Raw genomic sequence first — 26,057 nt, 5'->3', positions numbered from 1 at the left:
GGCTAAAGTACCCCCTGCACCCCACAATCTTCCACTCCCCCCCTCAGCCCAACAGATCCTCTTGTCCACCTTCCCTTCTGTCTCTTGTCTGCCCTGTGCCAATTCTCCCTGCTTTACCTCTGCTGGGACACCCTCTTCTAGGCCCTTCATTCATTCATTCGCTCCCTTAAAAGATATTTTTTGAGTGCCCATTCTGTCAGATGCTTCACTAGTACTTGGTAGAAGCAGAGAACAAAAAAGAGAGGCTCGGGCCCTCAGGAGGCTTTAGATCTAATGGGGCAGGCAGGTACTGAAACAAGGAACCACAACTGGAATACATAATTAGATACTGCAGTCAGTACTATAAAGGAAAAACCAGAGTACTTGGGGAGAAAATTAACAGGAGGAAGCCAAATGTAGCTGTTTGAGGATATGTCATTTAAACAGAGACTTGTACATTGAGGAACCAGGTAGATGGACAGTGGCAGGAAAACACTCCAGGCAGAGGAAACAGAACATGCAAGGTCTGCCTGGAAAATGTCAGTGCATCCTGAAAATCTCTCAAGCTTTTCCTGACCTCCCCTCCACACAAACTGCAGGTAGTCTATCACTTCCTCTTACCATGTGCACATGCAGATATGGCATTCAATCATGTACTTGTCCCTCCTAGGAGACAACAAACTCCTCAAGGCCAGAAGCTGAGCCTTAAGTCATCTTTTTGTGGATTCTGAGATGCCAAGCTCAGAACACAGGTGCACAATTAATGTTTGCTAAATTGCACTAAATGCTTACTATTGCTCTCCTCTTGCATGGCCTTCAATTTCCTCTTGATCCATTCCCTCCTACCCCCTCCCCACGATGCCCACTTAACTTACGAGATATATTTTTCTGATTTGTTAAATTTCTTCTCCAGGTACTTGGCTGATGTTTTGCTGGGGATCTTCACCATGGAGAGCTCTTTGTTGTAGCGGGTCAGATTGCAGGGGGTCCTGCAGAGACAGTAATTGCTGTCCTTTTCTGCCAGAAGACCTGGAGGCGAGAGGATGTGGGGGGGTTCTTAATCAGGTGTGGGAGCAGAGACTTCCAGTCCAGCCCAGCTGGATTCTAGCAGCTGAGAAGCGAGTTGGGAGGGAGTGCTGATCTCAGGAAGGAGGGGGAGGAATCTTGGAGATAGAGGACCTGGCTTTGGCTGTAGGTTGGTCTTGTTTTCTTTTGCTTTGCAGTTGCAGTACTGTTATGTCACCCTTTATCTATTTTTTCTTTTTGGTACTGGGGATCAAACTTGGGATCTTGCACTTGCGAGGCAGGCACCAGAACCACTGAGCTAAATCCCCAGCCCCCACTTTCTTTCTTTTTCTCTTTCTTTCCCTCTTTCCTTCTTTTTTCTTTCTCTCTTTCTTTCTTTTGATTGAACCCAGGACCTTCAAACTGAACTATATCTTTAGCCATTTAAAAAGATTTTTAAATTTCAGGACAGGGTCTCACTAAATTGTCCAGGGTGGTCTTAAACTCATGGTCCTCCTGCCTCAGCCTTCTGAGTAGCTGGGATCCCAACTCTGTGTGGCCCCACCTAACCTCACTCCTTTCTTGACCAAACTTTAGCCAGCTCTTCTGAGCATTCTTCTTAACCAGACCTTGACTCAAGTTCATTGTGCCTGTCTCGCCTAGCTTTAGCAAGAATCCTGCAGTTTAGAGTGAGTACCCACCCTGGACACCTAATCAACCTGGCCTGCCTCCTTCGAATCCTAAGTCTGCCTGGCAGGACCCTCCCTGTCCTTAAAATCTCCTCCATTGAGTTTCTGTCTGCTGACCCTCACAGTGACTGTTGGCTGTGGATCCCCAAATGGCTTTGCAGGCTTCTGAGTTGAGCCCCACGTCCTCTCCTGTTGTAATGGAGATCTACTGTAAATAGTCAAAAACTTTTCCTTATCATTTGAACAAGCATGTGAATAATTTTCCTGTACCTCCCTCTTTTCGCCTCTCCTTTCCTAGAGCCATTTCAGTATTTCTGGCCACCCTTGGGTTTTGCCAGGTCTTTGTTCTTCTCTGTTTGTTTGTTTGTTTGGCACTGGGGATCAAACTCAGAACCTTTTGCTTTCAAGGCAGGTGGCAGAACCACTGAGCTACATTCCGGCTTGCAGAGTCTTGATTCCAAAGAAAGTCTGAGTCTTTGTAAGCTCCGCAAGTCACTCCCTGCCTCGTCCTTCTGAATCCACCTGAACAGGAGTCCAGCTCTGCTCCCACTTAGCTCCATCAAATACGACTTATGAATGAACTTGAGACCATGCTGTTGGAAATTCTCTGTGCTTGTCTCGATGGTAAACCATTTCCCAGGTGTGGAGAGGTGGGTGTGGGGAGCAAGTCTGGCTGTGGGGCTGCATCTTGTTGGTGCCATCTCAGCCTGCAGTCTCCCAGCTGGGGAGTCAACAGAGTCCTTCTAACCAGCAGGCACCCAGCAGGCTGGCTCAGGAGGAGGGGAGGGCTGGAGGCCTTCCACTTTGCACACAGAATGTAAACCCGACCTTACCTCCCAGCCTTCCCCTCACCGCTGGTGTCCAAGGAAAGACAGGATTGCTTTGGAATACCCTTGGCTTTTGCATGTGAATACCAGAAGAGTATGTGAGGGAAGATATTACAGGTATTCCAGTGCCCATCTTCTCTTCATCTGTCCTCTCCTGTATCCCTTAGCATCCTCTGTTCTCCCTGAAATCCACCCCTTCATCTTCACATCTGTTCCTCTCTTCTTTCCCTGGCCCCCTTTCCAACTTTCATCTACTTGCATGGATTCCTTCCTTCCTTCTTTCCACTCTCTCCCCTGCCTGCAGGGAGACTCTATCCTGCCCAGCCTCTTTCCTCCCTCTCTCTATTTATTCCTCCTACTCCATCCCCCACAATGCTCAGATGACCTCTATGCCCTTGACCCACCCCCCCCAACCCCCAGTACTGACCTAGAGCAGGCTCTGCACACTCCTTGTGCTGCTCCGGCGTGCAGAAAGGGGCATCCCCTGCACAGAGAGACACCCGAGGGACAGTTACTTAGGCAGAACTGTGCATGTCAGCAGGACCTCCCTCCCTGGGCTGGGGCAGTGAGTGCCTCCTGGTCCCGCAGGGGCAGCAGCCTCCAGTGGACGTCAGTGATCAGAGTCAATGGTCAGTGTTCTCAGAACTGGAAGACCGTGCTCTGACATGCTCTGTGGGCTTGGGCAGGACAGAAAGCAGGACATGTCTGGCTGATTTCTCCCAGGTGGCTCTGTAGGTCCTCCCAGTTCCTGTGGGTGACAGGGGAGCTTGGCTGGGGGACTGAGGACAGAGAGGTGGAGGAAAGTCCCTTCCAGGCATGGCTGGGCATGGTCTCACCTGTCTGCACAGGGAGCCTTTCAACTAGGAAATAGTGCAACTGTTCTACCTGTGAGGGAGCTGAGGCATAAGTACCCTGCCTCCCGGGACATGACAGCTGACAGAGATGGCTGTGGGCTCTGATCAGAGGCCACCTGGCCCGAAGCTGGAGGGCTTCTTGGCACCCCACCCCGCTGCAAGGGAACAAGGGCTTCTTTGTGCTTTCTCTTTGCTCCACCCTTAACTCCGCATTAGCAGCGGAAATGTCAGTGATAGTGACCCAGGGGGAATGATGGAATTCTCTTCTTTGCCTGCTTGCTTTTGGGTCAGGCTTCCTGGCAAACTTCACTGGTTGGTGGCTCAGGCTGAGCATCAGGCAAGTAACATCCACCAGTGCTGGATTTCCCTTTCTGGGCTCTCTGTAGAAATCCAAGATCTTTATTTTTCCTTTCAGAAGTGCTAAAGTTAAAATCCTCTACAATTTCTTTTTCTAATTATTTCCCTAAAACTCTTTTTCAGAGTTAAAGAGCTGTTAGATTTCCCTCTTTCTTATAATAGTTTAGATGTCATGTTTCCTTTTTTCACTCTGTCTTCTAGGAAGCTCAGAGGCAATTTTAGTATTATTAATTAAAGAGACATAAATTTATACTCTTACAGATTTGTTGGTCAGATGTCAGACACAGGTCTTCCTGGGCTAACATCAAGGTATTGTGAGGGCACATGCTTTCCTGGAGGCTCGAGTGGAGGGTTCATTTCCCTGCCTTTTCAGTTTCTTGAGGCCACCCTACATTCAGGGACCACCCATCTTCAAAGTCAAAAGAATTGCATCTCTCTGACCTTAGCTGGGGAAGGGACCCTGATTTTAAGACACTTGTGTTTAGATTGGACTCACCCTGATCACCTTTCCGTCTTAAGGGTAGCAACCTTAATCATCTTGGCAAAGTTCCTTTTGACTGAGTCTTTTAAAAATTCAATAGTTCTAATCTCTGATTACTAAAAAAATTACCAATTATTCATGATGCAATTCAGAATTCAGCTATAAGGATGTTCACTACAGAGATGGTTGCAGCGGAAAGCAATTGGTGATGACCTCCAGGTATAATATAAGGATTTTGTTCCATGAACATAAAGTATGATATAACCATGAATTAACAACCATGAAGTGTAACATGTTCCTGGCACATAGTAAGTCCTCAGCCAACATGACTTTTGCTTCCCTTCCTTTTATGAGACAACAGAACAACCACTGATGTCTGCGGTTTGCAATCCATTTTTATATCCTAGCCTAATTTTATCCGCATAACAGCTACTGATTTTGTTTTAAAGACAATGAAAGTGAGAAAAGGGAGCTTACTCAACTTGTAAAGGTCACACAGTAAGTGAATATAGGTGCTTGAACTAGAGGCCAAGGCCCCTGGGTTGAGCCCCAATCATCCCTCTCTGCCGCGGCACCAAACTCCTGCCCAATACCCAGTCCACTCCACGCTCTGCCTCCAACATGCTGACTGCCTCTAATGAGATGGTAACGTGCATTATTAGTCTGACAACAGAAGTGTCAGTACACACACACTGACTTGCTGGCTAATAGACTTTGCCTCACTTGAAAGAGTGCTAGACATTTGGATCCAAGAAGGGAAACATCTGGATGACAGCAGCGGACATCTGGGTGTTCAAACATGTACCACACCAGGTGGCAAGAACTGCAAGCATCTGGTTATTTGGACACTAAACTCTAAGAGGTCAGAGTGGCAAACAATTGGCGAATGTTGAACAATGGGGTGAGCATTCTCCTAACATCTGGACACTCCTGGACACTGAGATGCTGCTTTGGTTGCTGAGCTGACTGTTTTTATCTGGCTTCTAAATACTCAGTTACCAAGTAACAGAGTCTTCCCAGAACCATGCCCCTCTGGATCCTAGTGGAGTGGGTGATGTGTTTCCCATGGGGTGGGGAATGCAAAGAAGGCTTGGCACCCACCTGGCATGTGGACCATCCGGCAGTTGCAGTTCTCCACAATGTAGCGGGTCTCACAGTCAATGCGACAGGCGGTGATACTGTAAACAGGAAAGAAGTCCAGCCCCATCTCTGAGGATCGGCACTCACCCCAGGGCGGGGGCAGGTATGTGAGCTGCAAGACAGGATTGGGGCAGACATCAGCCCTTGTTGTAGTCAGAAGGATTCTGCAAGGGAATACATTAAATACAGGACACATAACATAAGGTTATTTTATGATAATTACCCAAAGATTTAAATGCAAAGGAATGGAAGAGATTAGCCAAAGATTAGAAGCCCAAAGGATTCAGCTGAGGGCCTAGATCCCAGAAGTTTGCCACATAAGTCCAGCTGAAGGCCTAGAGTCCAAGGCAATGTCCTCCTTGAGTCCAGCCAGTGGCCTAGAGCCCACGGCAATGTCTCATGCTTGTGTATATTGAGGATCTGCACCTGGAAGGGCCAAAGGCCAGTGGTGGAAGCCAGAGCATCTATGCTGGTGAGATGAAGGATTTCTGCCACCAAGCTGAGGGATCCACATTGGAGCCAGGAAGTGATCCTCACGGTGAAGATCAGGGCTCCCTTGACGAAAACAGCAGCCATTCCCAGCAACAGTGAGGGCTCGAGCTCCTTTTCCAATGAGAACATCCTAGTTTGCATCAGGAAAACCATCCGAAGCAAGCTTCTCCTAGCAAATCAACAGGCAGATCTTCCTCTCCAGGTCTTTTTATGGCTATTGGTAACAATCTTCAGGTGGTTCCTCCATGCCCAGACCACATTGATTCAGTTCAGCTGGGAGTTACAGGTTGACTATTAGTCCACCTCAGCCCTGGAGGTTGCTGCTTCTTCAGCCTCTGCAGATTCTGGCTCATTCACCCACCTTTTCAATCAACAAATACTCATGGACCATCGATGATGTGCCAATCTCAACTCCACTGAGCTTCCCGGCCATCAACATCTGGGTCTGCATCTTCCTCATCTTTTACAATCTTCCCCTAAACATTATTCCTCTCAGAGTCAGTCCCCCCCCCCCCACCGGCCCCGTACTGGAATTGAACTCAGGACCTTGCACTTTCCAGGCAGGTGGAGCAACACCGAGCTACATCCCCGCCCCTCAAGTCTCTTATCTATGTGGTGCCTTCCCATTTTCACACCTTATCATCTCCAGGCTCTTGGACTGACCCAATTAAACTGGAACCCCAGACCCAGACTTGGAGGACAAAACCCAGAGGCAAATTCAGGATGAAGTGGCTCTTTAGGCTATTATTTATAATTCTGATCACTCTGGGGTGAGGCCCCTCTGGGGAAAATGACACTGCTAGTCCCAGAGGTGCAGTGACAATAAATAGGGTTCTAACATCTGTCAGGCATGGTAGCACATGCCTGTAATCCCAGCACTTTGTTATGCTAGCAGGAGAATTGCAAGTTTGAGCCCAGCTTGGGCAATTTAGTGACTTAGCAAGACCCATCCCCAAATTAAAGAATTTTAAAAAGGGCTGGGGATATAGTTTGGTGTGAAAGCCTTGAGTTCAACCCCCCAGTACTGAAAACCCAACCCAACCCAAACCAAACCAAACTGAACACCTATGACATCTGCCTGATGAGGATGGGGAGAGGAGGGTAAGGAATGGGAGAATTCATGGCTGTTGAGCATGTACTATGTGTTAAGCCTCAAGGTAAGTCCTTCACACCTATTTTTTAAGATTAAGGGATAAGATGTGTACATTTTAAGTGAACAGTTCAAATCCTGATAAATGTATTCCTGTGTAACCATTGCATCAATCAAGACAGGACATTTTTATCACTCTAGCAAGTCCCTTCATGCCCCTTCCAAGAAGTTCACCTAACACTCAGGCAATCACTGTTATGAATTCCACTCCCACAGCTTGGCTTGCCTGTTCTCAAACTTCTTCTGAATGAAAGCTCACACTATTCCTCTTTTGTGTCTGGCTTCTTTCACCCAATGTGATGTTTTTGAGGTTTATTCCCATGCTTTCCTGCATTAGGATGTCATTCCTTTTTTTTTTTTAACCATGGGTAGTTTTTCACTATATGAATTTTTCACTACAATGTTTATCCATTCACCCAATGATGGGCTTTAAATTGTTTGCAGTTTTTGATAATTATGAGAAAAACCCTATGAATATTCATTTATAAGTCATTTTGTGGGCACAAGTTTTAGTTTTTCTTTAGTAAATGGCTAGAAGTGGAATAGTTGTCTTCTAAGGTAGGTATGGGCATAATTTCACAAGAAACTGCCCAACTACCATCTAAAGTGATCCTACTATTTTCTCTTCCCCCCAGGAGTGTATGAGAGTTGTAGTTTCTTCACATCCATGCCAGATTTTGACTTTGTCATCTTTTTGATTTTGGTCATTCTTGTAGGTGTACAGTGGTATCACATTGTTCCACTTGCACTTCTCTGATGATTCATGATTTTGAGATAATTTTGTGTGTATACTGAACCATTCATATAGAGGTCTTATCTTTTATGAAGTGTCTAAGTCTTTCACCCATCAAACAAACCTTGTTTACTTCTCACTTTTATTTTTGAATTGGAAGAGCTGTCCATATAGTCTGGATTCAAGTCCTTTGTCAGATATATGTATTGTCAATATTCTCTCTGAGTCACTATAGTCTGTGGCTTACCTTTTCATTTTCTTAATGATATCTATTTTTCCTACTTTTAAAATCACCTTCATTAAGGTAAAATTTATATATATAAGAAATGTATCAACTTAATGTATAATTTAAATATAAATTAAAAATTGTATTCCTGTAGTAATCATTATAATCAAGATTAGAGCACTTCCAGTAACTCCTAACATTTCCCTATTTGTAGTCACTCACCCTCAGCAGGCTTCAGGGAACCACTGAGCTGCTTTCTGTCATTACAAATGATTTTTGCCTGTCCTAGGTTTTATATAAATAGAATAAAAGAGTGTGCATTCCTTTGTGTCTGATTTCTTTTTCTCAGCATAATGTTTTTGAGATTGATTCATGCTCTTGCATGTATCAGCAGTGCCTTCTTTTTTATAGCTGAAATTTACTTCTTTGTTTCTAGTCTTCATTCTTGCTTCATTGCATTGGCTAGAAATTCCAGTATGAGGTTGGAAAAAACTGGAGAGAAAGGATATTCTTGTCTTTATCCTGACCTTAGGAGGAAAAAGTTCACTATTTCACTATTAAATATGTTAGGCGTATATATTTTTTAAATGTCTTTGTTAGACTGAGGAAGTTCTGTCCTATTTCTAATTTGATGAAGGTTTTTAAAAAAATCAATACTATGATATTTTGGCAGATGTGCAATCTGCTTCTATGGAGATAATCATACAGTTTCTCTCCTTTATTTTAGTAATATGGTGAATGATATTGATTGGTCTATAGATGTTGGACCCATCTTATATTCTTAGGATCAACCCCACTTTGTCTTGATTTATTATCCTCTTTATATATTGCTCTATTTAAGTGCTAATATTTCATCAAGGATTTTTGCACCCTTCAAGAAGGATATTCTATTTCATTTACTTTTCATGTTATATCCTTATCAAAGTTTAGTATTGGGATTGTATTGATCTCACAAAAAAAGTTAGAAAATGTTTTATCTTTCTCTGAATTTCTGTTTTCTGAGTTTGTGTAGCATTAGTATCATTTATAACTTGGTAGGTTGACCAGTGAAGCCGTGTAGACCTGGTGATTGAGTAGGTGTGCAAAATTTTTAATTATGAATTCAATTTCTTTAATAGATACAGAGACATTCAGATTTTCTAATTCCTCTTGTGCTAGTTTTGGTAACTTGCATCCCCCTTGGACCCAAGGAACTGGTTATTTTACCTGTTTTTGAATTCATTAACCTGAAGTTGTCCTTTACCATTTAAAAATGTCTTTTGAAACTGTGGTGATGTCTTCTCATGCCTAAAGGGGGCAGTTTGTGCTCTGTCTCATTTTCCTTCTTATTGATTTCAAATTCAATTATGCTTGGGTCAGAAAATGTATTCCCCTCATTTTTATTCCTTCAACATTTATTGAGATTTGTTTTATAATCTGGCATATGGTCTATCTCGGTGAATCCTCCATGTACACTTGAAAAGTATGTGCATTCTGTAATTCTTAGTGTAGTGTTTCATAACAAGCAATTAGGTTAAATTGTTTTATAGTGTTACTCAAATCTATATCTTTACTGATTCTCTTCTATTTACTCATCAATTGCTGAGACAGGGATATTGAAATCTCTGACTGGATCTGTTTGTTTCTTCCTTCAGTTCTGTTAACATTTGCTTGTGTATTTTTAAAACATTATTATTCATACACATGTTGAGGATTGTTATATGTTACTCAAGAATTTATCTTTTTATCATTGTAAAATAACCCTCTTTATGTTCTGCAGTACCTTTGTTTTGAACCTTACTCGGTATGATACAGACATGGCAATTTTCTTAGACTGTTCATTTTTTCCATCATTTAATTTTTGTTTTTGTCCATACTTTTACTTTTCACCTGTTGAAATTTTTATAAATTTAAAATACAGTCTATTTGAATGTTGGTTAAAGTAGACAGCTTATCTGAGTGCTGCTATTTTATCCTACCTGATAACTTCTGTCTTCTTTTTTGGGGGGGTGGTGGTTGTGCTGGGATATCTGTGTCTTTTAATTGGAGGGTTTGATCTATTCAGACTTAATGCAATTCTTGATATGGTTGAAGTCTCCATCTTGCTCTTTGTTTCCTATGTGTCTCCATTTTTATGTTTTCTTTTCTGACTCCTTTTGGGCTGAGTATTGTTTTAGTAGCTTCTTCTATCTCCTTGATTGGCTTTTGATTTATACATCCTTGTATTATTATTTTCAGTTGTTGCTCCAGGATTTACAGTGTTTATCCTCAGCTTATTGCAGTCTATCTTAAGTTAATATCATACCACTTCACATGTAATTTAATTTATATTTTTCTGCCTTTTATGCTGTTGGTGTCATGTACTTTACTTCTACATCTGTTATAAATACTGTAGTGCACTGTTAATATTATTTTTGCCGTGAGCAGCCCATTGACTTTTAAAGAATTTAAGAAGAGAAAGAAAACTTGTATTTTATATTTATCCACATGTATACCATTTTCAGGACTCATTATTTTTCCTAGAGATATGAATTTTCCTTTCATGTCATTTTCCTTTAGGCTTGAGAAATTCTTTTATAAAAACCATTTCTTGTAGAATGGGTTTACTTATGGCAAATCTTCATTAATTTATACAATGTTTTAGCTCTGTATTTCTGAAACATTTTGGCTGTAGATAGAATTTTAGGTTGAGAGCTTTCTTTCAGCATTTCAGACGAGATCGGGCATGTTCAGGGTGGTATGGCCTTAGACTCTTTCAGCATTTCAAAGATGCTATTTCTCTATCTTCTGTTTTCTTGTTTCTGAAGAGAATCAGTTATAATTCTCCTGTATGTACTCTCCCTACCCAGCTCTGATTTTAAAACTTATTCTTTGATTTTCAGGATTTTAACTAAGTGATATTGTGAGGATTCTTTTTTTTTGGTACCGGGGATCGAACTCTGGACCTTGTGCTTGTGAGGCAGGCACGGTGTCACTGAGCTAAATCCCCGCCCCCTTTTTTGTTGCTGTTGTTATTTTTGTTTGTTTGTGTTTTAGACAGAGGTCTTGCTCTGTAGTTCAAGGTAGCCTTAAACTCTCATTGTAGCCCAGCTATCCTAAGCTCACAGCAATCCTCCTGTCTCAGCCTCCTGAGAGCTGGCATTACAAGTGTGTGCCACTGAGTCTGGCTTCTTTGTACTTTCTTTCTTGCTTGAGACAGCTGAGACAATTGATCTGCAGAATGATACTTTTGAACAAATTTGGAAAAATATTAGCCAACATGTCTTTAATTAATTTTTTGCCCTGTTCTGTTTCTCCTCTCTGTGTTATCAATTTATGTATGTTGGACTCTACAAATCATTGCAGCTTTGTTCTTTTCAAGAGTCTATTTTTCTTTTCCTGTCCCATTTGAGTAATGTCTACTAACTTGTCTTCAAGTGTGATGTTCATTTATTGTTTTGTACCCAATGTCTTGTTGGTCTAATTCAACAATTTAGAAAGCTCAGATTTGTATTTCTCAGATCTAGAACTTCCGTTTTGTTTTTTTTAAAAAAAGTTTCCATATCATGGCTAAAAAAATCTATTGTTATTTATCATTTTTGCCTTATCTAACTTTTTTATCATTGTTACTATGAAGTTGCTATCTTCCAGTTCAGGGTTTATATGTGCATCTGTTTTTACTGATTTGTTTTCTTCTCATGTTTTCACTTGTACTTCATGGGTCTAGTCTTTTTTTATCATTTATTTATGTTTTGTGATACTAGAAGTTGAACCCAGGGTCTGGCATATAGTAGGCAACAGCTCCATAACTGAGTTACATCCCCGGCCCTTTTTAAATTTTTGAGAAGGTTTTGCTAATTTGCCCAGGCTGGCCTCAAATTTGAGATCTTTCTGCCCCAGGCTCCTAAGTAGCTGGGATTACAGGCACATGCCACCATGCCTTTATTGTACACCGGACATTGTGGATAAATCTTTATAGTGATTCTGGACAGGTTCTTTTCCTCTAATTAGTGTTGGGTTTTGTTCTAGGAAGTTAAATTCATGGAGAATCACTTTGACTTTGTGGAGGCATTGTTTAAGGCTCTGTGTAAAGGTGACTATATTTTAGTTTTGCTTTTAGTCCTGAGCTGTAGCCTTTGGTCTTGAGCTTTGATCATAACTCTTCAGGAATGACACCTCTGGGGCCTCAGTGGAAACCTGAGTTGTTTATCAAGTGTCTCCACTTTGGTGGGTTGTGAATGACAGCCCTGAAGGAGCAGCTGGTGAAGTGACCCCTCAGGTCTTTCAGTCGTTGTTTTTCTCCTAGGCTTCTTGGAGTGTCTTTCCATCTCTATGCAGTTCAAGGTTCAGCTTTGGGTGTTAGGGATATTCGTATAAAAATTTGGGGGCTCCCTCTCTGTGAATCCCTCCTTTCTAGGGCTTTCTCTGGCAATTTTCAGACTTTCTGGTGACCGTGGACTCTGATTACTGGCTCCTTAATTTTTTGCCTGGTGATTTGTGGTTGAACTCAATCCCCAATATGCTTTTAGAATTTTGACATGAGAGGACAGGCAAATAAAAGTGTATTTCACCAAGGAGGTTCCTTTTCTTTAAGGCTCGGACCACTTTTAGTCTCTCTCCAGTGCAGTCACATAGTAGTTTAAAATTTTATCTGGAGTTTGATTGCTATTTCCAGAAGGACTGGTCTGAAATTAGCTACTCTACTATTACTGGGGACCCAAGCTCTCTATACCTATTTAATATTCACATGACTTCCTTGAGTTTCAGAAAGGTTAAGTACTCTCTGTGCAGTCACACCCCTAGCAGGTAGCTGGGCCCACAGGTGAACCTAGGCATTTCTGACTTCAAGGTTGGGTGTGTCACACTGTACTACACTGTCCCCATGTGACAAAGAAATCAGTGCACAGGAAGGAGAAACATTCCCAGGAAGACTCTTTTCCATACTCTTATGTTTGTACCTAGTGGCCCATTTCCTTCTTCCTGAGAAGGTTTGCTTCACGCTCTCATCTTCCTTCGTGAGAGTCTATGAGTTGCCCACACTTTCACACAGATTTCCTGTTTGACCTTGGATAAGTCCCTGCCCCCGTCTCGACCTTAGTTTCTGCAAATGGGGAGAAGTAGAGAGTTGATATTCCATGATTTAGAATGGATTGAATCCTTATATTCCTCATACTGGACCTCAAAACAAGCAACTTGGACTTGGAAAAGATGAATCATGCTTTTGAGCAGAGGCTGGGGGTCTAAAGTGCTGCAAATTAACTGGAGGCGGTTCTTTTTCTTCTACTAAAAGGGGTCCTCGAAATAGGTGCACAACGAATGCAGCTGGGGGGAGCTAAAGTTTGCTCAGGGGTTACTACTTCCCTTTCCTTCTTTGCAGAGGTCATGACTCAGCTATATTGCCTACTGGGCCGCAACTGGTTCATCATTTGTTCCATCAGCTTTTCTGAAGCCTCACACACAGCAGCAGCTGGAAAACGACACTGTACACAGCACCGATTTTTGCTTACCAATGAGTGTTTGAAAGTAGGTTGGAGTATTTGTTTATCCTGGGCAAGCGAAGCCTCAGGGGGACCCTGAAGCACTGTGTTCAAATATCTGAAGGACTGTCTCAGCTAAGAAGAATTAGATTTGTTTTCTGGCATCCTCAGGGAAACTTAGACACAAGAATAGTTGTAATAGGAAAGTGGGGATGATAATATCTCTCGACGCTGCAGGCACTGTGGTAGGCACATTATATGCATTACCTTACTCAGTCCTAGGGAAATGTACATTCTGCCTCAACATAAGGAAGAAATTCCTAATCCACTAATATAATCCAATAATAAAATTATTATACTCTTGGGAGCAAGTTCTTCATCACCAGGGCTGTTCATGCAGCAGCTGTACAATGACTTGGCTGTGATGGGAAGACATAGATTTAAGCAATGGGTGTACAGCTGGAAGAGACAACTTCTAAGGTTTCTTAAGCCCCAATATCTAATTAAAGATCTTAACTCTATTATTATAATTTGAGAGTTACTGTGAAGGAGCTGCTGTCACTCCAGAAAGAACCTTGAACTCCATTGTTTCAAGAGCCAGCTGTGTGGCTTTGGGTAAGCTATATAGCCCTCAGCTCTAGGGCTTAGCTTCCAGTCTCCTGATCTGATTAAATAAGATAGGTTCAGTGGCCCCAGTTGAAATTAGGTGCTCAGAAAGATCTCACCCTTTTTTCCTAATAAGCTCCTCCATGGTTTTCTTTTCTTTTTTTTCCTCCGTTAAGTTTATTGGTACATTTTAGGTATAAAATACAGTTACATTCATCATTGGTTTTTTTTTTTTTTTTTTGGTACCGGGGATCAAACTCGGGTCCTTGTGCTTACACAGCAGGCAACGAAACCACTGAGCTAAATGCTCAGCCCTACATTCATCATTGGGATCTTGTACCATTATATGAGTATCTTGGTTCTTATTTTTTCCCCCTTCCCCTGCCCTCCCTTCACCCCCTCCACTCTTCCCTAATTGCAAAGACTTTGTTTCCATTTTTTTCCTCATATTTTTGTCTTTTCCGTTCTTTCCTTTCCCCTACCCCCCCACTTCCCCTGCTCCTTTAGACCTTTTCTTCCTATTACACAATATCAGTTATACATTTTTAAAATTACAATATCAAGACCTAGGAGACATTACCACAGATTTTACAGAATTTAAAAGGATATAGAAAGCATATTTCAAAAATCTGTTTTGAAATACATTTGACAACTTCTAAGAAATACCTTGGAAGACAAATTAATGAAACTAACTCTGGAGGAAATATAAAATTTCAATAGCACCTATTAAAGAAAGTATATTCCTAGCTTGTAAACCTACCTATATGACAACAATAGGTTCAGTGGATCATATATGTGTGGTTCTATTTCTAGATTCTCTGTTTTACTCCAACGATCTATGTCTTTCCTTGCACCAACACTTCCTTGATTACTGTAGCTTTAGAGGAAGTCTTAAAATTAGGTAGTAAATATCTTCCAACACTGTTTTTTTTTCTTTTTCCTTTTACTTTTCTAGGTCCTTTGTACTCCTACATAACTTTTAAATTTCAATATCCAGTTCTTCATTTATAGCAAGTATACACAGACCTGAATTTTTATATATACCTTGTGTTTTTTAATCCTGCTAAATTCAAATATAAGTTTTAGGGGCTCCTAGAGACTTCTCAGTATTTTCTCTGTAGATGATCATTTCATCTACATACAAAGATTTTGCTTCTACCTTGCCAATCCTATCCTCATTGTGTCATTTTATTGCCAGACTATTTTGGTTTGGGCCTATGTTTCAAAGTTTAATGGACAGATGAAGAGTAGGCATATCTGCCCTTGTTCCCCACCTTAGGGAGATAGCATTGTAGCTTCTCCATTCATATAAGGCGTTTTTGCTGGAAGCATGGAGTACATGTCTTTGATCTGTTGAGAAGGTTCTGTTCTACTTCTAGTCTCTTGATAGCTTTTACCATGAACAGCTGTAGAATTTAATCCAATACTTTTTCTCCAACTACTGACAGCATCATATGGCTTTTTCCTTTCTTCTGTTAAAACGATGACTTTTGGGGGTGGATCTTCCAATGCTGAACCAACACTGCCATCCCCATAATAAAACCACTTTCTACATACTGCCAGATCTGACTTCTAATAGTTCATTTTGTTAAACAAATTTCTATCTATGTTCATGTTTTTTTCTTCTATTATCTTGATCCAGTTTTAGGATTAGTACAATGTTGATTTCCTAAAATGAGGGGAGAAGTATTCCTTCTTTTTTTCTGCTTTAAATGTTTGATATAATTTATCCTCCATGGTTTTCTATCCCCTTATTCATTCAACATACACCCCAGCTCCACTTTTGTTCTCTTTACAATTTGGCTTTGTAGACTAAAACAAACAAACAAACAAACCGGCCTCTTTTAGCGTTAGTTATGTTTCTTGTAGTAAAGATTCCTGCGCAATTCAGACATCCAAGGCAAGACCTACAGGTCTGGGGGGGGGGGGAGATCTGGGCTAGATCCGGTGTGTGTGGGAGGAGCTGGTGTGTGACACCAGCTGTGGGTGGATGAACCAGTCCCGATAGAGAGGAGGGGACCCAGGAGCCTTGAGCCTGGAGCCTTGCATTTGCTTGACAGCTCCTCCTTCCCCACTCTCCTTGGTGCCCTGGAACTGGGGGTTAATAATTGCTTAAATTTATGAACTGAATAAGGAGCTCAGAGTGTTTGTGCTCGAATACTCCAGGGCTCACCTTTCATTGTTTTAGTGTCTTGAGGCTTCTCACAATCACCATTTTCATTTTATAGAGAGAAGCAGATGTTTGCTCCCAATCTGCCTCAGGCAGCCTTGCATCCTTCCTCAACTACGGACTTTCCCAGCTTCTTGGGTACATAGGGTCCTGAGGCACACCAGCAGGTGGCGCTGCTGCCAGCACAGCAGCTCCAGGTGCTCTCTGGAGTCCCAGAGGCCCTATGGGAGTCCAGCCAATCTCCCACACCCTGGCAAAGTTCCTTTGTGTCTGCGGCCCACTGTCTGGAGCCCTGACGTGGAGGCTGCTGTGAATAGATGCAGAAGACAGTGACACTGCTTAAGAATGTGTCACTTGGTTCCTGGGGGAGGAGGTAGCACACAAGGAGAGAACGAAGGAGGGAGACAAGGAGAAACACTCACTTAGCTCACCTGAAGTTCCACTGGGCCCTTTTGTTATGTCAGGCACTTGGGCTCCTGCTTCAGGCATTGGACACAGTACTCCTGTGGACCGAATCCCTCAAGGCTCCTGGACTTTCCTGAAGGCTACTTCCCAGGGCTGGGTCAGGGTCCTTGACCCTGCCTCATTCTGCCTGGCCTGGCTTCTTCTTCTTCCTCCTTACTCACCCAGTCACTGAAACCGTGGCTTGTCTTCTGGGAGTGGCCTGGTTAAGAGCACATGCTTTGTTGATCTAGATTTTTCGGTCTAAGCTGGTTTTGAATCCTGGCTCTGGTACTTACTGAGCTGGGAGGACTTGGGCAAGTGGCTGAGGTTCTTTGACCTCCTTTATTTCATGAGCATCAATCCTGAGGTACTGGCTGCTTCAGAGGGGTGCTGTGGGTGTTGAACTTGATAGGTGTGGGTGTAACTCAGCTGTTGCCTCTGGCTGACATCTCCTGTTCTGTTCTGTCATAAAGAGCCCACAAAAGACCCAGCCCTTTACTGAGTTGCCTAGAAAGCTCATTTGCAGGGCATTAGAACACAGGGAAGGTGACTGAGCGGGTAGAGTAGGGGTCTCCGGCAGAGTGAAAGAAAACCTTTGAGTGGAAAAGGAAGAAATTGCTACTGCCTTCACCTTGCCTGGTCCTGGCCCCTCTCCATCTTTCTCTCCTCTTCTTGTTCCTTCCTCTTCTCTCCTCAGGTGCTTTCCTACTCTTTCCAGTAGCAGACTCAAGATATGCCTGCATAGTTTCACTGTCCTTGGAAGTCTTGGCTCATGGCCATATCCTTTCCCACACTCTCACCTTACCGTGGTATTTTCCCAGGGAAAGGTGGTTCCTCCTGAAGAGGAATTCTAGAGCAGGATGTTATTTTTTTTCTGCCTTGTTGTATAACAAGATGGAACATCTCCAAGAGTGCCTGATGCATAATGGATGCTGAATAAAATGGAGCTGGGGTCTCCCTGTGAATTGTTACTGCCCGCCCATGTGCCTGCCTAGGAGGACTGGCGCAGGGTGTGCGTTTGCATCAGTGATGCAGAAATGCATTGTAATGGCCTGGAGCACACACTTGTTTTGTGTGGCTACTGGGTTTTCTCTCTGGGGACTCTATCTGCACGTTATTGACTGGAAACATAGCATCCGGCAGTGTGGACCACGTCTTCATGACTGTGTAGCAATGAGATGTGGTGTGGGTTCATGAGAAGAGCACTACTGGGGCAGGAGTGGAACCTCTCTGAGCCTGATTTATCTGCTCTGTAAAATCAGGACTGGATAGTTGCTAAGCTCCTCCAAGTCGTCAAAGTCTCTGAGTCTCTGCATCTCACTTACTGCAATCCAGGGCATGGAGTAGTAAGTGGGTAGGCTGTTCTCAGATGATTTGTCTGGTTAAATATTTGGCTCAGAACATGTTTCCTTCCCTTTCTCTGTCTGGAAAAATGGATCAAGACAAGGCCAGCGTGACCCTGGCTCAGAGCCAGCAGCAAGCCCTCGCTCTGAGAAAAACTGCCTTGAGGGTGGAGGGAAAAAAAAATCCCCTTTGTGGTCTGTCTCTCAGAGAATGTAGTCAAAGGGTGTTCAGCTCCCCCAGCAAGGTTCCCATTGACTGGAAAGAGCTCAGCCTGGGGGAGGTGGTCCCTGGGGGTGTGGGGAGCAGCAGTGGAGAAGAGTCTGGGCTGTGATTTTGATGGGGGCTTCAGAAGGGCTTGTTAGTCCAGCAGGCCCAATGGTCCACCCTCCATGAACAAGCACTTCATTAACTTCCAGGATATATCAGGCACCAGGCTGGACTCCAGGGCTAGAGAGGTGAGTGGACAGAGGTACCTGCACTTGACAGAGTCCTGGTCACCTGTGCTTCTCCTGCCACCATCTCGAGGCATGTCCCCCATCTCTGGAACCTGTTCTCTCCCTTGTTCCCAGACCACTGAGTGGAGGGGAAGGTGGGGAATACCCAGCGTGGTTCCTATGAGCTCTGTATTGAGGTTAGCTCAGTACTGGGTCACAGCTGATACCAGGACTGGCTGATGAACAGGTTTTCTTGTGTGACTTTGGATGTGACGTTCCACCCCTCTGTCCCCTCTGTCAGGGGCCCTGGGCTCTGAGAGGACCCAGGTTCTAAGCTCTGGCGGACCTCTGAGGTTCCCCTACATCTAGTCATGCTCTTTCCCTCACCTTTTTTCCCCAGCTTCCACCATGAGTACAAACTCTATCTTGCCCACCCAGACAGAGGAGAAATCAGAGCCTGCTTTTTGAACCGTAATTTTCATTTGATGTTTTTATTGCATCCCGCTGAGTGATTTAAGTGTGTTCACAGATGATTATATTGTGCTCCTTTTAAACAATTCCAAAATCAAATAAAATACTAAAACCCAATCCACCAATCAGCTGGTAACAGAGGCAGGGACGGGGTCCCAGGGGAGAGGTATCCTTGCAGGCAGCACAGAAGGAGTGAGGCCCCCTCCTCCCTGTCCCTGCCCTGCTTCGGGAACACTCAAATCACAAGGCTGAAGCAGAGGGGATGGGGTCAGGAATAAGCAAAAGTCACCCTAAAGAGATTAAGCCACCATAGCACCTGCTGGCTGGTGTGTACCCGCTGTGTGCCTGATCTAAGGTGGGTACTTTTTTTTGTTCTGTTTTGTTTTGGTACTGGGGATCAAACTCAGGTCCCTGTGCTTGCACAGCAGGCGATGAAACCACTGAGCTAAATCCCTAGCCCTAAGGTAGGTATTTTTAAGAATATCATTTCTTTTAATCCTCACAATGACTCAGTGAAATTAGGTACTATTTGCCTCAATGACTGACTGTAGAAAAATTGATGGTGGAAACATAGTTGACATTTATTGAACTCTTACTACGTCCCAGGTACCATTCTAAGCCTTTACTGACACTGACTCATTGATTTCCCCTAACAGCCTTAAGGAACCAGTGGTTTTATTCTCTCCATTGTATGTCTGGTAAGATTGGTGCCCAGAGAGGTTAAGTGACACTGGTCACATGGGTAGCAGGTGGCAGAGCTGAGATTAAAACCCAGCTGTTTATGCTTCTCATAACCACCATATATCCTTGCCTAAGAGAATATATCACAGCAGGGGGAACTAGGGGAAGCAGAGGTCATTGCGTGTGGATAGACAGAAGCTGGTACAGCGACCAGACAGAGGGAACGTGTGTTCTTCAGACCCTAACATGGGAGCTGTTGCAGATTCACAGAACAGCTTAGTCCTCACGACTGCCTCACCTGTTACAAATGATTATCCCCATTTCACAGATGGGCAAACTTCAGTAGCTTCCTTAAAATCACACTGCTAAGAAACGGCAGAGGCAAGATTCAAACTCAGATCTGTGTGACTGGAAGGCTGTCACCTGGGATTCTGGACCCATGCTGATTTGGCTCTGCTACTCACCCATTGTCCTAGCAAGGGGCTGCGGTGGCTTTGTCCTCAGCATCTGGGTGCAGGCTGGGTAACTCTGGGGGGTAGCACAGTGTAGGTGGTCTGTATCAGGCCTACCAAGGGACTGCTCCCTTTCCCCAAATCCTGTAGGACCTACACCACCAATCAGAGGTAGGGCCTTAGAACTGATCCAAATGCTGCCATTTGATTGAAATTGGAGCTGAGAGGAAATGTCCCATTTTGAGAGGCTTCATATGTACAAACCATCAAGCCACACATTGCTAAATATTCGAATAGAACAGACAAAGCGTACTGTGTACAATATAAATACAGAATGTGCTCAACATGATTTTCCTGCAAGAACAGGAACCACGACCTGCTGTCTAGTGAAGGCGCTTCCCTGACTGGTGTGTGGACTAGTCGGACCACATGCAGTGTCACCCAATCAGAATCCAGCCAGGCTCTGCTCCTGCCCCGAAGTCACCCACGGTTGTTTGTTGTGCTGGCAGGAAACTAAGTAGCAGTAGTAGCTGATGTAGCACTTTAACAAGCAACAAAAATCAATTTTAAAAGTGAATTATCCATGATATGTGACTAATAATAAAAATAATAAGCTTATATCCATTGCAAAAATATCTATGAGTGGGAGAGAAAGTGACAAGAGCAGAAAATGTGAATGGTTATGCAAAAACGCAGGTGGATGCTTTGTTGAAAGACTACAACTAGTCTCATTCAAACATGACTTTCACCCCAGTCCTTGCTGGCTCTGGATATGCCTCTAAAGCGCTATAAAAATCCTTCCAGTGTTGGTGTCATAGGGACAGGGACAACTTCTGCAGCTTTGTTTTAATCCACTCACCCACCCACCTACCACCCATCTAGCCATCCACTCACTCACATACCCATCCATTCATCCATCCTTCCATACATTCTCCTACCTACCCACCCACATATCTACCTTCTATATGTCCAGTAAACATTTAAGCACCTAATCAGCTCCAGCAGCACTCCTAGGAATTAAGGCTACAAGGATGAATGATATGTGATCCTTATGCCCAGAGAAAGTGCAGAAAGAATGGACATGACATAGCAAAGCAGGCACTTCAGTGGGGCAATAAGGCACAGGGATAGTGGGGGTACTGAGGAAGGCCTGGTCAGACCCACTTGGGGTGGAGGGCTCAGAGAAGACTTGGTGGAGGTAGTCTTTTGAGCTGAGTCTCAAAAGACTATGTGGCTCATTAGGTAGATCAGGAGGTGTTCTGGGTAGAAGGATGATCCGGATGGGGAAAGGCACAGAAGAATAAGGAGATCAGGGCCAGAGGGCAGCCTCAGGCCATGCAGCAAGGCTGGCATATGCATGTCTGGTTGAAGAACAGTGCTCAGTGCCAGGTAAAAGCCCTGAGCCAGTAGCAGCTGAGTGATGGGAAAATTCCAATTGTTTGTGTGAACCCTGTGCGTGCAGTGCATAACCACCACCAGTGGGTCTAGGCCCTGCTAAGTTCATGCCCTGCCCTCCCCGGTTTGGGAGCTCGCTTGGCAGAACATTTCCAGTGTGTCTGTGCATGCTGACAGGCCATTATAATCACATCTTCATTGGGCCACAATTTCTTGGGCAAGTGCTATGGGCACCAGCAGCATGTTCTCAGCAAACTGCCTCGGTGTGTGATTTGTTGGTCCAAACAGGGAGACAAGATGGGCCCCAGGAATGTGGTGGGGAGGGTGGCCTCACCTGAGGAATGAATCTGGGCCTCAGATTCCCTCCAGCCTGGCTTGGTTACTTATCCAGGACCCATCACCTCCTGGAGCTCTGCTTTCTTCAGTCCCTAGGCCTGGCTCTTGCCTGAACTGTGCCTTTATCTTCCCCCTGTCCAGCCTGTCTGTGCAGCCAGGATCCTGCTGACATGGTTCTGGGACCCCAACTCCTCCATCTCCCTTCTCTGAGCAGCACGTTTAGCTCTGTAAGCTGGAAAGTGGCAATTTGGATTCCAAACAGCATCTCTGCTCTGCATTTTTCTTCTTCCTCCCCCTCCCCCTCCTTCTCCTTTTCTGCTTGGATTTCTATCTTTCTAAGAAAATCTCTCAGTCCAACTTACACCTTCCAGTATCAACTGAACAATCCAGAAGAGGCCAGCAGGAGTGACCCCTCTCTATGTCAAACAGGACTACCTCAGAGCTGCTGTTGCTGCTGCTGCTGGGTATAGCTGTATGGGGCATGCACTGCACAACTGCAGGCTCACTTGCTCCCAGAGACTGAGGTACGAATGATGCTCCAGAGAGTGCACTGGGCAGCCTTGAGCAGTCCATTTGCCTGCACTACAGCCTCATCTAGCTTCATTCTGCTGTTTGGCTCATCACCTGTCTTCAATTCCTGTCATCCCACTCCTTCCCTCATAATACGTTCTATTTACATGGCAATGTAGACATTCCCATAGGAGTGGGAGGGGCGGGGGTTGGTGGTGGCATCAGGAGTGTTTGTTGGGGCACAGACAGGCCTCCACTCACAATCTCTTTTGGAGTGGGGGCCATTTATCCATTTATTACTTTTTTTTTCAATGGACATATTTGAAATGGAAGTTGGATCCAGGTTGGGATGTTCACTAGCGGATTTTCTTAAAGTGGAGGCCACCTCAGTGCATGTGCTGCAGTGTTGGCTTTAGGTCCATTCAAAATCCACTTTGTACATCTGAGTGGCTTGAGGGGAGTTCATTGTCTTGGAGGCTCCTGCCCAGGCTGGGAATGTGAGTGGGTGGTGTGTGTGTGTGTGTGTGTGTGTGTGTTGCAAGGCTGGGGTCAGCACCAGCCTGCAGCTCTGGCCTCTGGAGCTCTCCTGTTCTCAGCTGGAGCCCCCTTTTCCTCTTTTACCCTAGCCCCTTGTAAGCCCCAGCAGAGATTTGGAGCTAGGCAGGACTTAGTTCAGCATCAGCTTCAGGTCTTAGCCTGAAGAAAGAAAGGAGAAGTGAGCTAGGCCTCCGCATGGGCAGCAGGTGGCTGGGTCCCCCTCAGGTAGCTTCAGCTAATCCTCACAGTCCTTCTCCAGACAGGGGTGGGAGGCGCCCTGAGCTGCAGCCATGCTGGGCACACCACCCAGAACGAGCCCAGTTGCCTTCTCCCTCCAGGACTGCACTGGGCACAGGAGCGTGGAAGAGTTTCTTCCCTGTGCTTGCAACATGGTGTCATTCAGGCTCCGCTGCTTCCCTCTGAGCACTGATGGCCAGCAGGGAGGCTCTGTGTGGATGGAGCAGTTGCCATAAAACCCATCTTTAATTGCTGCCTTCCTGTGGCTTTTCAGCAGGGGGAATGGTGGACCTGGACAGGTATAAAACGTGTGGCTTCTACAGGATTCTGTGAGGGTGAGATGGAATCCCAAGTTTATCCTCTTGGGCTCCTCTACCCTCAGAGAGGAACTCGAGTGCTCAGGGCCTGTTCTGGTGTCTCAGCTCTGCACCAGCTGGCCTCCTGCTTTGCAGTGAGGCTGGTACCTGGTTCTGCTGTTTATTATACCACACTGTGTTCCACAAATCCCCACATAATTAACTTTCACAGGGGGCTCATGAGAGTTTTGACAACCCATCTATCACTCTCTGTTAGTCCTGCAAACTGTGGTTCCCCTGGCCCTATCCCTAGAAATGCTGCAGTCCTTGGCATCTCAGGCTTGGGTTCTTATGCAGATCAGAGCTACTTTACAACCTTAGAAAGCCTTTCTTTTCCACTAAATGATTCCAGTTTTGTGTGGCTTAGCCAGTGATCCTATGTAGTTCCCAGTGTTTATTTTTTTATAAACATGTGTGGTGTTGTAGATCGAATCCAGGGTCCTACACATGCTAGGTAAGTGCTCTACCTCCAAGCTATACCCTCAGCCTTTTCCGTTTTTGTTTTGTTTTGTTTTTTGGTACCAGGGATTGAACTTGGGACCTTGCGTGTTTGAGGCAGGCGGTGGAACCACTGAGCTAAACCCCCGGCCCGCCTTTTCCATTTTGAGACAGAGTCTTGGTAATTTGCCCAGGCTGTCCTTGAACTTTTTTTGATCCTCATACCTCAGCCTCCTCATCACTATGCTTGGCCCCAGTGTCATTTAAAAAAACTATAGAGGTGCAACCCACATTTGCTGTGGAGACTAAAGGGCTGACCTTGGACAGTGTTAGCACAATGGAACACGGCAGGGGCTGAGTTGGCACTGGAGGGGAGTGTGATGTGGTCAGAAGACTGGGCTGTGGCCTCGGGCAGACCCGGGTGTGGGTTCCAGCTTCTTTACTTACTGACCTAGTTTCCCCACCTGTAAACTGGAAATAACGCCAGATAGCTCACTGCCATGAGGATCCTGTTTCATCAGTCAGAATGCATATTTTTTCTACACCCTAACACATCTGTAACGCCTTACCATCAATGGACTTTTAGCACTGTGTTATAGTTTAACTGGTAATTTCTTTCTTGTTGGCACAGAAAATATTATTGGCTCTTACAGTTGTCATAGATTTCATGAAGTATGGAAAAGGAGCTCATGATTGCTTAGGGCACATCGAGCAGATTATCAGTGAGTGGCAGCTGTTGCAATTGCTCCCTGTTGGATCATGGGCCAGTTTTAAAATATCTTTGAGCCTCAGTTTCCTCATCTACCTAATGGCAATGGTGACTTTTACCTCCTAGGGGTAGAGGAAGTATTAAATAAGGTAAAGACTCAAGCCTCCCCCACAACATTTTGCACAGGACAGGTACTCTAGAGAAGTCCTGCTCTACCTTGGGGAGTGAAAGCAGGGCCAACTTTTCCTTTGTGAAGTTTTGGCACCAGGCAAATGGGGTAGAAAAAAAGGGGAGGGGATTCCTCTTGAGCACTTGGACCTTGCTGGCCAATGTGCCTTTTGCTCACTGAAGCCCCTTGGCGGTCACAAGGATAGGGCGTATTCTCTGACCCAGATGGGAAAGTTTTAAGGAAGAAAATGGTAGTAGGCAAGCTTGCTGGGCTTGAAGAAGCCCATCCTGGAGGCGTGAAATGAAGATATACAGTGCTGGGCCTCTTGCTAAGGTTCTCTTTACACTTGAACGTGGCTGTTGGGAAAATGGTGAGGCCACACTTCCTCCCCATCCTCCTTCAGGAGAACTTTCCTCTGTGTTAGAGATTGTGGCTAGAGAGGGCAGCCTTTGGGTGGCAAAATGGGTTGGCAGAATCCTTTTTCCAGGGTGTCCCACAGCCTGCAGTCTGAATTGGGGTCAACCAGACCTGGTTTCCAACTCTGGCTCATGATGTCCCCCGTATGGGTATCAGAGTACTCGTTAGCAGAGTTAGTTAATTGTGTGAAGGTTCTGTAATATAGTTGATGCTGAAAAATATTACGTTGCTGGCCACACTCTCCTCTTCCTGGACAGAGATGCTTCAGAAAGAGCATTGAGCAAAATCATAAGCAATATTGACTTTAACTACAAAATGCTCAGATGTCTTTCCTGCTGCTCTGATAAAATGGTCTTTGAAATGAGCCTTCCCTGCAAGTCTGTAACATCACAGATGAGCAGATGCAAACTATTAGACCACGAGGAAGTCCCAGGTGCTTGCCTTTCAAAGAGGAACAAGGAACTCCCACTTCAGCCCTGTGCCTGGCTCCTTGAGATGGCGCCTTGGCCCTTGGCCCTCCTGATTGGTGGTGGGGAGTATGGCATATGGAAATAACACCACAGAGGGTGGGAAAATCGGCAGAGGAAAAGCCTGGACTGCAACCTCCAGTCCGGGCACTTTGGATGAGGTGGGTACTGTTATTATTCCTACCATACAGATGAGGAAACTGAGGCAGAGACATGAAGAAACCTGCCCACAGTCCCACTGGTGATGGACAGTCTGATGGTGAAGCCCTGTACCACTATCCTATAGTTCCCAACCAGGATGGCCCTCCTTGTCTACTACGATGGCCACTGCCCTGGAAAAGAAAGTGTTTTTATCAGGGACCCATTGAGAGATGCTTGGGTGTCTTGGGATGCTCTGCTAAAGGTCTGCTCTTTTCTTTTCAATGTACGGCAGGTCTATCACCACCATCTCACAGACGAGAAGACTGAGTCTCATGGATGCAAAGATTGCTTGAGATCATGTAGCAAGTCAGAGGC

The 26,057-nt window shown here is 44.7% G+C and overlaps 1 protein-coding gene across 2 annotated transcripts in view; it reads right to left on the bottom strand.

Moving 5' to 3' along the window:
• Nucleotides 1–26,057, bottom strand: part of Asic2 (acid sensing ion channel subunit 2) — a 1,077,068-nt gene that overhangs the window by 8,696 nt on the left and 1,042,315 nt on the right. For both annotated transcript variants that reach the window (XM_013067767.3, XM_004870614.4), the window contains exons 4-6: nt 5,294–5,444; nt 2,928–2,984; nt 855–1,008 (exon numbers count right to left, since the gene is read on the bottom strand). In XM_013067767.3, coding sequence (XP_012923221.1) covers nt 855–1,008; nt 2,928–2,984; nt 5,294–5,444 — 362 coding nt within the window. The remainder of the gene's footprint in view (nt 1–854; nt 1,009–2,927; nt 2,985–5,293; nt 5,445–26,057) is intronic.

This window comes from Heterocephalus glaber, unplaced genomic scaffold, assembly GCF_053883595.1.
Source record: "Heterocephalus glaber isolate CG9 unplaced genomic scaffold, H.glaber_assembly_v1.0 deba00001564, whole genome shotgun sequence".
In the NCBI taxonomy this organism is placed as follows: Eukaryota; Metazoa; Chordata; class Mammalia; order Rodentia; family Bathyergidae; genus Heterocephalus; species Heterocephalus glaber.
Note: the sequence above shows the minus strand (reverse complement) of the source record. Positions and strands in the feature narration are given on the sequence as shown.